Below are 13,275 nucleotides of genomic sequence, written 5' to 3' on the forward strand. Positions count from 1 at the left end.
GTGCACACTTGAAGGAACAAGCTCAGCAAAATTCTAAAAACAACATTTAGAAAGTACCTATTGAATGAAAAAGCACTTACTTGATGCTTTCAGCTTAGTTTTGTATTCTGTTATGATGATTTTACGTTTGGGAATTTTGTGTGGTTTTGCTGTTCTTTTTTTTTTTTTCTCCCCCCAAACACATAATACATTCTAGGTTGTACACATAATTCATAAATATTAAAGTTATAGCCAATTTATTACAGATATTATTTCCCTGATACTGAAACAATGTTATATATAAATATTTCTACATTAATATAAATACATGCAAAACAAATCAGAAAATAGAAGTCTTGAGTAAAGAATGACCAAATTGCAAAAAAATCATAAATTGTGTACTTTGCAATTATTTGTGGTTGCAGTCTCCAACTCTGATCCCAGAGGGAAAAAAATCCTTCTCACTGTCAATATTTTGCTTTGCACAGAGAATCAATTATCAGTATCATTAATTATCTTTTTAATGTTATGCTTACAGGAAAAGAGTTTTTCAATGCAGTTACACATTTGAGACTGTGGCACATAGTTCAAAAAGCAAGACTCTCTGCAAAGGAATAGTAATGTCACCAAAAAAGAGGGATTTCTAAGTACCATGCACAGAAAATTGTTGATATGTCAACCAGCTTAAGTAGGGGAAACCAGAGATAAAGCATTAATGTCCTTTGCTCCTGCAACTTCTGCATGTCTCTTCATAGGAAGTGACAGCAATATATAAATGATTCAATCTACAACAGGTAGTAGAGACAAAAGTAGTCTGTACTGTTTTTAAGAAAAGGAAATCCACATTCGCCAAGTTTCTTTATTTCATACTTCACATCTTCACTCAATACTGTTACTGAATGTTTGAAAAATTGTCCTGTACACCATGAATATACAAAATTTATCTGAAGCATTAAATCTGTAAAAATAGGAACAATTCAGTCAGACCGAGTGTAACTGAAGACCTGGCAGACAGTAAAGGGAACTGCTTATCAGGGCTGAAGACGTAAGTCAGAAATTAAGACTTAACTAAAAACCCCACAGATTATTAAGGAAACAGAACTATGTAAATTAAGATTTTACTAATTTGTCAGAAGATAGGAGAGATAAAGGTAATGAATTTTATTTTAAATCAGTAAGCATAATGTGACTTTTTAGAGACACCTTGGAGATCTAATTACATACTAGAAAACTCACTGCCTTCAGGCACCCTCATATCAAGTGCAAATCTGCGCAGTTATAGAATATATTTATAAAATATACTATATGCAAACATCTTTACAGAGCTTTAAATCAAGCCAAAAAGTAAATATACTTGATGGGACAACAGAAAAAAAAAAAAAAAAAGAATCAATGCAAAAATGTGGGCAGTGTGATTGTGGCCCTTCAAAGCCAGAGGAAACTATTCCTTTTGTCTGCAACAAAAAGGAGATGGGATTTGCACCTTAAAAGTTGACTGTCAACAAAAAAGAAGAAAATATCCTCTGTGATTCTGCAAATTAACAAAAAATCAGCTTTTGTGACTTTTATGTGTTTTTATCTTAACTTCTAAAGCACAATGTCAACCCTTGAATACCAATAACCTAATTGAAAGTGAAAGGGTTTCCCAGCTAAATTCAAATTAAAACCCACATAATTCTAAGGAGTGCAATGCTCTGGAAAAAGCTTTAAATTATTTTACTTGTAAAGCTAGTGTTAGTTTTTTTTTAGTTCAAAAACAACTGGAAGCAAGAAAGCTGCAAGAGTACGAATGACAAAATCATTTTAGATACACCAAGTGAAAGAGTGAATTATCCACTGATGGATAATGCAGAGAGAAACATCCATTTGCTACATTATTTGCTTCCTTACTTCATTCCATTGCATGTACACACAGCTTAAGTATTAAAATGCAGAATAATAAATAAAATGGCTCAGATTACTAGCATGGGGCAAAACACAATCAATAATTGTGCTCTATCTCGTTTCTGTTTCAGCAGTCTTTTTCTCTTGCAGTTTTTAAGAAAAATCATAGTCAGACTTCCAAAAAGAGTCATTCTTTTTTTATCAGAAACTCAAGTTCATTTGCCCAGGTTTATAACCCAAGACATTTCTGTGAAGGAAGCACAGTGCAAATTATAGGACTAATAAAACTTGCTTACATAGAAAGAAGTTTACTTGATTAATGTTAACTGGTATCTTTATGAAATACATTGTAAAACAAAGATTAAATAACAGGTTTGAGCTTGTTGGGGTTTTTTACCTCAGAATTTTTTCCTCATCCCACCTTTGAAAAGCTTACTGAATTACAAAAATCATTAATAAAGTTCCAGTCTTCAGCAGATAACCATTATAAATGCTGCCAATCAATGCCAACTAGTGTTTGATTTGCTTCTTGTGCATGTCCAATTTCCTCTGTGATACTGTGCTGCTGCCAGAGTTTTTGAATCTTTTTAAATCGCTCTTTGCACAGATGTAAGGGATTCCCACGTCTGAAAAGGAGATAACACTTATCAGGAATGATAAAACACTGCAGCTAAGCACAAACACTCAAGTGAGATATATTAAGTACCAGATAACCCTTTAAAATACCAAAATATTTAGATAACCCTTTAACATCATTCTCTTATCAGAGCAAATCAACAGATATTTGGATTAGTAAACTGCGATGCTACCTCGTGTGGTGCCTCACCCTTACAGCTCAGCAGTTCCCTCCAGCCTTTGGGAACCTCCTGTACAGCCCACAGACCTTGAAATGCACGTTTGCAGCAACCTTTCCAGGCTGAACCAGTTCATGTTCTCTGATTTTGACCGGTTTCAAAAGTAGCAAGAATTAACATTATCATGTCTCCAAACTATCCTCTCATAGGAAGCAGAGACAGGAGTTAAGACAAAGAACTACCTAATTAAATAAAATAATCTCATAGTATTTTTGCTTGGTATTAAATTAACACAGGTTATACAAACAAATGCACTAGATACAAGTAAAATTTTCAGCCTTAGTTTCTAGGCAACTTTACAGATGCTAAAAAGATTTATATTTTTAAACTTCAAGACAACTGTTTATAACCTGGAAAAGATCTTCCATTAAATATTTTTGACCTTAAACCACACATTAGCATTAAGAAGTTTGAAGATATTAGATGCAGCAGCAACGTCAAAATATAAAGATACTTATATAATTAAAATAAAATAGTAACATAAAAAGTGTATTTTACAAACCAGATAGTCCTGCCTTTAAAAGACATATTTTTTTTTAATATTTACCTGAGACCCTGGTCTGTCTCTCCATAGTCATCAAGATAAGGAGGAGGATAAAAGCAGCCCTTTGTTTTCCCAGCTAAAAATAGCACCTGACATTCTCTTACCCTAGAGGAAAACACAGAGAAGTTTTTAAAGTATTGATTTTTAGATTATTAGTTTCTTATACTTCCATAAACACTGCTTTTCCAGTTCTTACCTACTTTTATTCTGTATAATCTGCATGTACAGATTTTTAAAGGTACTTTTTTTTTAAACTAAAGAACTCATTCTCTTCCTGTTATAACTTCTCCATAGTAGTTAAAAACAATGTAGTTTCATGTCATATTATTAGCAGTCTGTGTAAAATACTCAACAAAACCACAAGAAAAAAAACAGTTTCACTTCTCACTAATCTTTGGCAAAGTGAAAATAGACATTACCTAACCTTTTCTTGTATGCAGGAAGACAGCTAATGTGAATTTTCATGGTTTTAACAGCAGCAGCAGCAATAACAAAATCAAAGTATTTACCTTCAGCATTCTGTAATACTTAAGTAGAAATAAATGCACAGACAAAACAAATTCTCTTGTAAATGAAATTCAAATTTTCTGTGACATTTAACTTCAAAGAAACCACCTTTTAACCTTATACCTAAGTATAGGAAGATGAACACACTCTAGTTTTAGGGAACCCTATTGTTAACAAAACACTACCTTTACAAACCAACCCTGCAATCACATTTATAGAACTACTAATTTCATGACTACACACACCGCCTAACCCGGCAGTATGAGTAGAGGAGTTCCTCCTTACCTAAGGAATATGCCCACTCCAGAACCACAAGTGTATGTATGTGCAGTACAGGCTCCAACATCTTCCCCTTCTAATTCAGTCTGACAGCAGTAACTCTGAGAACACAGCATGGTCCCACACACAAGGCACAATGTTGGGGCTCTGCTTTTATCACCACCTGATTTCGGACACCTTTTGTTAAGCAAAAAAAAACCAAACCAAAAGAAAAAGAAATTCACTGTATGTATTAACTCTGGATGGTAAAAAGATTCAAAAGTTAACAGTTGTAATTTCTACTTCTCTGAAATACATGGCAGTTTTGCTGACAAATGCTATGTGCCATTAATTTTATGATTCTCTATGCAACTTTCTGAGACTTTCATGTTAGAGGTTTCCCAGTTCATTAAAAGCAGCAGAAGACTTCAGGGTCCTCGCTGTAATTGCACACAACTTACGAGAAATTGGATGCTTGGTTAATGAGGCAGCTGTAGTCATCCGGAAGGTCTATTAATTTGTTGGATTCTCTTGCATAGCTGGAATAAAACAATCAAGTCAACCACTCAAATTTCAATGAATAATACACAAGTGAATAATACGCAAGTGAGTTCAAACTCATTCGTGTTTTCCTGACTCATCTAAACAGCATCTGTGAATAATTAAAGTTTTAAAGTTTTCCTCTTCTCTGCCATTCAGAGGAAAATGGAAACACATTTAAAAGGAACCCACGATATCTCTCAATTAAACTATCTCCTGTTTTGTCACATTTTCTATTAATTTGACAAAACACAGAGGCAGAAAGTCAGAATAATACATGTCATATGTATACTTTCAGAAAAATCTCAGTATGAGGTAAAAACAGATTTAACTAAATATTTGTTCTCTCCCTTATCAGTTTGCTTTGTATTTTCCTTTAGTCACTAATACTGAATTGAAAATAGTCTGACAATCAAGTTCAGAGAACTTGTATCTTGCAGAGAATGAAACATTCATGAAATGGACCTATTTAATACCAAATATCTATATATTTAAAAATAACAGATACTATACACTAAATTTTAATAATCTTCAAATCTAGGAATAATACAAATTAGACTATGAAATGTTAACAGTGTTTGTAAAACAAACAAGAACGTGCTGAGAGGGAAAAAAATCACTATCAAGTCAGACATAATCTTGGGAAGAGCAGTTAAGAATCAGCAAAAGGAAAACATGGAAAAAAATCCCAACAATCACAAGTAGCAGGAAATCAATTACACAACCACAACACTCCTATTGTCTGAGATTCTGTTAATAGTCTGGTGTTTAACAGATAAAGTGATTAATTTTTATTTTTGTCACTTACGCTTATTCAATGTATAATGTTGAAAGATTACCTTTATGTATTTAGCACAGGGATACGTTTACAATGACTGCACTGTGAACCTCACATTCACTTATAATTATCTGAATAATTGTTAACCACTATTTTTACCCAGCCTTCAGAAAGAACAACACCCCAACCACTTTTCTACACCCTCAAATTAATAAATGTGATTTGAATTCAAAATAATTGCTTAGCAAGAAGAAATTTATGAGAAGGGAATTTTCTTTTTAGCAACTGACTCAGTGTTGGTTTCACTGAAGGAATTGGATTCTTTAAAAAGATAACTTCAAAACCTCCTCAATGCTTGTATTTTTAAACAAAGGTTACAGATATCTTACAGCAACAGCGTATTTTTTGAATCAGAAGGTACAAAGCAATAGGAAACGTGAGAAGAAATTTTATGGCCTCAAATTACTGTGGGTCAGTCTAAACAAAGGCAAAGTTAAATGTTACAGTTTTAAAATCTACTGATTTCAGCAATATTTCGTTTTCTTACACTTTCCCAAAGTATCTTTGCTTATCCCATAATATCTTCATCAGAACCGATACTATGTTGTTATAAACACCCTTTACAAAGAAATTTGGAGAAAACAGCAACATTAAAGTTTTTTCCCCATCTCTTTCTTGAAATGTGGCCATTTTTACCTGATAGCTTGTCTCTTGCCTTCCAGATACCTTTTCACTTCATTGTTACTGCACCAACTACAGGAAGAAAAAAACTGGATTTTAACTTTAATGAATGATTTAAAAAAAAAAAAAATCCACAGTACATTTATTAAGTAACCCTACAACCAAAATTATTTCCTTCAAAACACTTATTTCACAAACACTTTCCAAAATCTACTCTTCACTTCCATATATGCACTCCTGGGAGAATACTTATACTGCTATCTTGTGCAGGACTCATTATATTTAAACTAAGCATAAAAACACAACTTACCTTTCTATTAAAGTGTTCAGAATCTCACTGTTTTCTTGAAAAAGGCAAGTGAGGTTGTTTGGCAAGGAGAGATAGCTACATAAGTGTTCAAACTGGTTTGCTCCATTTACTGAAAAAAAAAAAAGTGTAATTCTCATAACTATGTTTTTAAAAATTACATTAACTACAATAAATTAAATACAGGTCTAAGTAATGGGACAGCTATCCTTTTCCTTTTTTTTCCCCAAAACTATATTCTCCAGCACCCAAAACCCGGCATAAAGATTGGAAGTGTTGAAGGCACCAGACAGGTACGTTGGAAAACTGCCAGTAAAGAAAAGCACCTTTCCTCAAACTTCCTCCCTAAACATGTTTCAAGAGTAGTCATGTAACAACCACAACTGAGAGCTGAACAGCCTTTACAACTTCCTATGTCTTCGTTTCAATGTCCCCCAGTAAATGGCTACTTTGTGCTTCTTGTGAAAGGAATCAAGACAGGTGGTCAGTGACAGGCAGTGTACCACAGCCTCAGAAAGAAATTTAGGAATTGCAAATGCCTGCAATGCCAAAGTTTACTAAAATATCTAGGACATAGCCCCAGACTGCCATATTCACACTGGTCTAGCGGTTTGACTCTCCTGGTCTCTGCTCTCCCAACTTTCAGGAAAAAGTGTACCAGTACCTCTGCTGGGGAACAGCCTCTTTAGCTTCTGAACAGAGGAAGGAAGAGAATTAGAATAAAAACTCACTTCTCTCTCATGTACAAGTAATTTCTGTTCTGCAACCCCCAGTAAACCAGAGAAAAGGAATATAAGCCAGTTGTGAGATCTGTGGATCCAGGGAGTGGGAAAGGAACACAAAACACCCAGTGACACAGACACTGCCAGAACGTCTCACACTGGTGGGAAACTGCAGGGCCATCCAAGCACCCAGGACTTGAGGACTGTAAAAAAGAAGTGAAGCAAAGCCCTTCTTTTCTACTCCCTTACAACATCCTCTTTAAAGGCCCGCAGAACTACTGTCTGGAAGTACATCTGCACTTTGCACCTCACCTTTAAAGTATCCATACAATAAAGAACTCAAGTGATCTGTACTGGTCCAGACTATGAACTTGAGAAACCTTGTTACAGAAAATGAAAGTTCAGAAAAAGAGGTTTCTTTCTTCTGGCCTAACTGATGAAGTATTGTGATTGTTACAAAATTAAAATGGTTAAAAATTAAGAATCTACAATTTACACACAACTCGTCAAGGAAACACTCTGAAAGTACCAAATCACAAACACACCCAGGATGAGAGACAACCACTGTTCTTATGTCAGCTCAGCACCAAGTATCAGACTCTGTTTTAAACATGGCAGTCCTGATGTGCTGTGAACCTACTTATTATTAACATTTTCAGATTTACATTCTGTCCCTACACCTGCCATATGTGGAGGACAGTGAAGTATGTTACTAACGTCAATTATCTGGGGTGTAACATAACATAGTGTGTTTACAGAGAGATCAGAGAATGGTTTGGGTTGGAAGGGACCTTAAAGACAATCTACTTCCAACCTCCCTGCCAAGAGGAGGGAAATCTTCCACTAGACCAGATGACCAGGTTGCTCAAGCTCCCATCCAGCCTGGCCTTAATATTAATTGTTAGCAGATGCTGACTGAATGAAATCAATGCAAGCAAAAGGTCGTCTCATTTAAAAATAGTAATCTATAGGAGCTTTGAAATATCTGTATTTCTATCTATATCTGAAATAATCTGTATTTCCCTTATTAACAGAAAAGCATCAATTTCCAGTTTAAGGAATCTAGAACAGTGTTTACCTCTATATTAAAAACACATTTTTAAAACAAACAAAATTTTTTTTTGGTTTCTTTTTTTGTTATGCTGATATGATTCTGCACTGGTAGCAAGATCACATTCATTCAATCAGTTTCTTCAGAAAAGAGAGTTTAAATGTAATTTATTTAGACCATTAATGTTTATGTCTTGAAAAGCTGATTTAATACAAAGCAGACAGTACCTTGAATTTCTGAGGGTGCCGGGACTCCATTTAAGTAATGAAAAAACAAAGCAGAACATCTCAGGAAAGGCATGATTCCAGCTTTTAGATTCTTCCACAGGTGCCAGCCTGAGGAAATTTCTTTCAAGGCACTTAAGGGAATACAAGAAAAAAAGTTTACTTTTATCTAACTGTTTCAGTTTGAGAGCTATATTTAGTAAGCCTTCAGTCATATTGCGTATTAAATTACTGATGTCAGTTGAAACAATCATTATGCAAAGTGTTTATTTCAAAGCAAACTCCAAGAAAAACAAGAAACTAGAGATTCATAAAAATGTAACTAACTGGGACAGTACATTAAGGATAATTTTGCATGAACATTTCAGATCATAGAATCACAGAATGGTTTGGTTTGGAAGGGACCTTAGAGATCATCTGGTTCCAACCCCATTGCTATGGGCAGGAACACCTTCCATTAGACCAGGTTGCCCCAAGCTCCATCCAACCTGGCCTTGAACACTTCAAGGGCTGAGCATCCACAGCTCTTTTGGGCAACCTATTCCAGTGCCTCACCACCCTCACAGTAAAGAATTTTTTCCTAAATAACTAATCTAAACCTATTCTCTTCCAGTTTGAAGCCATTCCTATCCCAACAAATTTTCTGTACTCAGACACTGCCAATTCCAGGTTCTGCAAACCAACTAAAGAAAAAATTGTTCCAGAGAACAATCTTCATGAGCAGGTGTCTTCATGATCACAGAGCAATTTATAGGAATAGTTAATAAAGTGAATCTAGAAGTGTCGGATAAGTAACAAGACACAAGACCTCCCAAGTGAAAAGCATCATCTTTCACCCCATTATTAAATAGAATTCAGTCAGTAATTAACGTTGAGTCCAGGAGGGAGAAAAATACCATGAAATTTTATCAAAAGATCACACTTTTACCTTCCTGTACACTGGCAAAGAAATTTATACAGTGTAAGCACAGCTAGTTCCTCTTCACTGTTAGTGTTTTCTTGATCCATGCCATTCTCTTCTGAAGAAGAAATAAATAATTAAGCAAGTTGTTTCATATATACATGATTATACAACAAGAATGTATTTTTTCAAGTTTTGATAAAAAAATGCCCAAACTAAGTGAAATATTCCACTGGAATAGAATAGGATGTACTAGAAAAAAGTTTTCTGCTGCACATCCTATGGGGTAAGTTTATGCTATTGTCAGCTCCAGTGAGGTGCTGGTTTCCTTCTTCAATTGGTTGGTTTCCCAATGTACTTGCTTGGAGTTCTTTGCTTTTGGCATACAAGGCCTTATCCACCCTCTCTTGCCAGAAGGTAACACTGATGCCTTACTTTGCTAACTGCAACTTATTCATCATGCAATGCCTAAGCCAAGTCTCTGCCATAAACACTTCCACACACTGGATGGAAAGCTAGGATTCATGACTAGCTATGCTCCAAAAAACCTCGATTGTTGAGCAATAAAGATGACCGAACTTGTACGAGTACAATTTATAAATACTCTCTGTGGACAGAAAGACAAGAGCACCAACAACTGTGTTTTGCAGCTATAAACTGCACAGATTTACCAACAGCATCATAGCTTTCTCCTAAGTACAGATGTAAGGAATCATCACAATAAAAGTTGAAAGAAAGTGGCATTACCTGTTGATGAGGTAAGTAAAATTTGTATTATGTGTGCCATAGTGACAAGGTGAAACAGGTGAAGATCTCCAGTGCCAAGACTAACCCCTGAAAAATCCTGACAATGTATGGCAGGGAAAGAGAGCACCAAGCTTACCTGTAAAAGAAAACAAGAAAGCTGGTACATTCCTTTTCCTTTGGAATCTTACCCTTTTCTCTGCTCATGCTGCAACTACACCCTTTGAAGGGAGACTTAAGGCTAATTTTGAAGCTAATTACAGAGACATTATTTAAGAGAACAACGATTAACTATCAGGAGAGTTTTAAATCTTGTTGTTTTGTTCGGGAGGGTCTTTTTTGTCCCTATTTTTTGTTTGTAGTTTGTTGGGGGGGGTTGGTTATCGTTTATTTTAGCATTTTTTTAACAGCCAAAGAGCATATATTCTGTCACATTTTACCCTATTTATATATATATATATATATATATATATATATATAAGAATACTTGAAAATAAAGAAGTCTTTAGAATGTATTAAGTAGTGAAAAAATTAAAAACCTGAACATTTTGAAAGGTTCCTAACTTAGAGTAAAGAGAAAGCTTTCAACAGTTTTTACATAGTGCCTATTGGATGAAAATATTATTAATATATACTGTGGAATACGTACCAATAAATGGAACATGTCAATATCAAGTATGCAAGGAAGATTTCCATTTTTTTCATTAGGCACCAGTGCTAAATATTTTGGAGAGGGGAAAAAAAAATTAATTGAACATTTATACATGAAAAGATTTTAGTGTACTTCAGTTACAAAATGAAAGCCATCTCCTTCATGTACATGCTTAAAAAAATACAAATGTACTTGTTTTGGACAAAAAGGAATCGATTCAAGAGTTGTTCAACGCTATCGGAAAAGGCTCTTGCCTATTTTATTCTATTGAAATGAAAAGAAGTAGCCATTTGCTACTCCCATAGTAACTTTGTTTCATTTTTTGGGTTCCCTGGGAGATAAAATGAGACAGTGTCTCAAACTCTGACCCAGAAATAAGCTCTAACACTATTGATTAAATAGAACCACTAATAGTTGCTGGACAGCTGCTCAAAGGATGCAATTTGCTTAACTTGACAAGACTCACTGAACTTGCCCTACATCAATAATTTGCCTTATGGACTCAAATATATATATATTACTTTAATTAAGAAAGAGGGAGATGTTGGTCTCTCCATCTCTGCAGTATTCACGGTAACCACAAATTATTAACCAAGGTACTCCAGCTGACAACAGAAATTCATGCACTTAATAAATTCCAGGCACCTCCATCTAAAAGTAAACAATACAAATTAAGTGTTTTGAAAACGTCACTACACATTTTAAGTAACAATCAAGGAACAGTTGCAGACTTTTTTGCTCCAAGCAGTAAATTCTGATTTATAATAAAAGAGTTTCAATTGCAGCTATGGGTATAGTTTTACAATGCAGCTATAAGCATTAAGCTGCCAAGTTTAAAAACACTACTGCAGTAAAAAATAGTCTCATCATAAGAACTTAAAAATACTTCAGTCGAAGACTGCTGCCTTGCTGGCCAAAAAATTAATTAGTTGAAGATGTGACATTTTGAATCTATTTCTATTACTAAACATTACATCACTACTCAGATTTTAAATGCTCTTCCTTTTGTAAGCATATAGCCACAAAACCGAACCCAAAAGCATAATAAATGTTTCTATCAAAAACGTGACCAGAGCAAGGGATTTACTAAACCAAATTTTTTTTCAGTAAGTCATCTTTATGTATAGTTTATAGAATACTGACAGATCAAAGGCTAATAATTTCCCTTATTCCTAGCCTTGAAAAACAAAACAGCAGAAACTTTTCCTTCGTACAAATCAAAGCAGTACAGTTGCTTCTGCCAGCTGGAAGGAAGGAGAGCTTTGAAGAAACATTGATTCAAGTTTTCAAGAATACCCAAACCACACAGAGTATGTGGTACTCAGTTCCCATGAAGTAGCAAGCAGCATCTTCTGTCCTGCTTCACAGAGAAAACGGCTCAACCATTACTGCCATGAAGTGGTGACAATTAAGTTTTTCCCCATAAAGCTGCCAACTGCTTGCTGCAGTAGGTGGTATCCATCTACCATTAATTTCAGCATATGAATGCATTTTAAAAGTTTCCCCGCTCTATTGGCTGGAAATACTAAAGCTATCATCCCATTTTGGGATTTGGAACATTTTGGCTGTTCTCATTAAAATTCACAATGAACATAGGACGTTACATACTAAGTCATGTCTTACCACAGATCCTTTAAAAGACAGAAAATTTTGCAGATTTATTACAGACCTCTACAAATACCCTATTTCCTTTCCACATTATACTAATCTTAACTTCTTTGTAATTAGTGCATCCCTTTTGTGAAGGGCCACACTTCCTTCTCCTTTGCTCTAGGTATCTTTCTAAAAAGAGGAATCAACAGAAATCCTTCACAGCAAAATAGCCATGCTTCCCTTGAAATGTATCTTGGACCTGCAGACCAAAAGAAATATCTCTTTGCTTTTTTCCATGGTATGACATAGTATGTATAGATGGAAATATCAGCTCTTGGTCTATTCCCTAAAACCAGTACATAGAACAGTTTTCTAATCAATACTAACAGTCATTCTGAAAGCATTTTTCTGTATCTGTATCTTTGCAAAAAAAAAACCAGCATAAGGTGGTGAACTCACATGCTAATAGAGTACAAAAGTGACCCTGTACTGCTGAAAGAGATGAAACTGTCCAATGAGCTGCTGCAAATCTTGTTAGTGACGTAAGGCAGTCGTCCTTTAAAAACAAAGAAATAGAGACACAGTCAACCAAGTTCCTCAATGTGAAAAGAAACGTCTTTTGACTTACTGCATTTTTTTCAGGCTTCTCCACTGCAGTTTATGGGGGCAGTTGGACTATGTAGTGTATGATAGACACTTATTTTATGCAGATACACAAGTTCCTTTCAGTATTCTTATTTTGACTGTTACCATAAGAAACCATAACCTTACTAAATTATGTGTTTATAGGGAAAAAAAGTAACAGTTTCTCTAGGTGTGATTTTAAAATAGATTAATAAATCTCAACAGTAGGATCCAACAAATAAAACTATCAAATAACTTTGCTTAAAATTTCACTAGTGAAGCATAATTCCCTCTTTTTTCCACCAATTCAAAGAGGAATTGCTATTTGATCCTTACCTGTCGACAAGGTAAATGACCAAATAATGGTTTATCTTCATCAGCTAAAATTCGTTCTGTAAAAAAAAAATAATTCAATCCTGTGAGTTAAACTAG

General features: G+C 34.8%; 1 protein-coding gene across 2 annotated transcripts in view; it reads right to left on the bottom strand.

The window, feature by feature from the left end:
• Nucleotides 1–219: 219 nt before the first annotated feature.
• Nucleotides 220–13,275, bottom strand: part of UBR2 (ubiquitin protein ligase E3 component n-recognin 2) — a 57,847-nt gene continuing 44,791 nt past the window's right edge. For both annotated transcript variants that reach the window (XM_027893496.1, XM_027893497.1), the window contains exons 36-47: nucleotides 13,180–13,235; nucleotides 12,679–12,775; nucleotides 10,624–10,691; nucleotides 9,978–10,113; nucleotides 9,258–9,348; nucleotides 8,333–8,463; nucleotides 6,336–6,444; nucleotides 6,041–6,097; nucleotides 4,488–4,565; nucleotides 4,054–4,224; nucleotides 3,265–3,366; nucleotides 220–2,489 (exon numbers count right to left, since the gene is read on the bottom strand). In XM_027893496.1, the coding sequence (XP_027749297.1) occupies nucleotides 2,348–2,489; nucleotides 3,265–3,366; nucleotides 4,054–4,224; nucleotides 4,488–4,565; nucleotides 6,041–6,097; nucleotides 6,336–6,444; nucleotides 8,333–8,463; nucleotides 9,258–9,348; nucleotides 9,978–10,113; nucleotides 10,624–10,691; nucleotides 12,679–12,775; nucleotides 13,180–13,235 (1,238 nt within the window). In that variant the 3' untranslated portion in view covers nucleotides 220–2,347. The remainder of the gene's footprint in view (nucleotides 2,490–3,264; nucleotides 3,367–4,053; nucleotides 4,225–4,487; nucleotides 4,566–6,040; nucleotides 6,098–6,335; nucleotides 6,445–8,332; nucleotides 8,464–9,257; nucleotides 9,349–9,977; nucleotides 10,114–10,623; nucleotides 10,692–12,678; nucleotides 12,776–13,179; nucleotides 13,236–13,275) is intronic.

This window comes from Empidonax traillii, unplaced genomic scaffold, assembly GCF_003031625.1.
Source record: "Empidonax traillii isolate 1590-97213 ecotype Southwest subspecies unplaced genomic scaffold, ASM303162v1 scaffold391:size1093220, whole genome shotgun sequence".
Classification (NCBI taxonomy): Eukaryota; Metazoa; Chordata; class Aves; order Passeriformes; family Tyrannidae; genus Empidonax; species Empidonax traillii.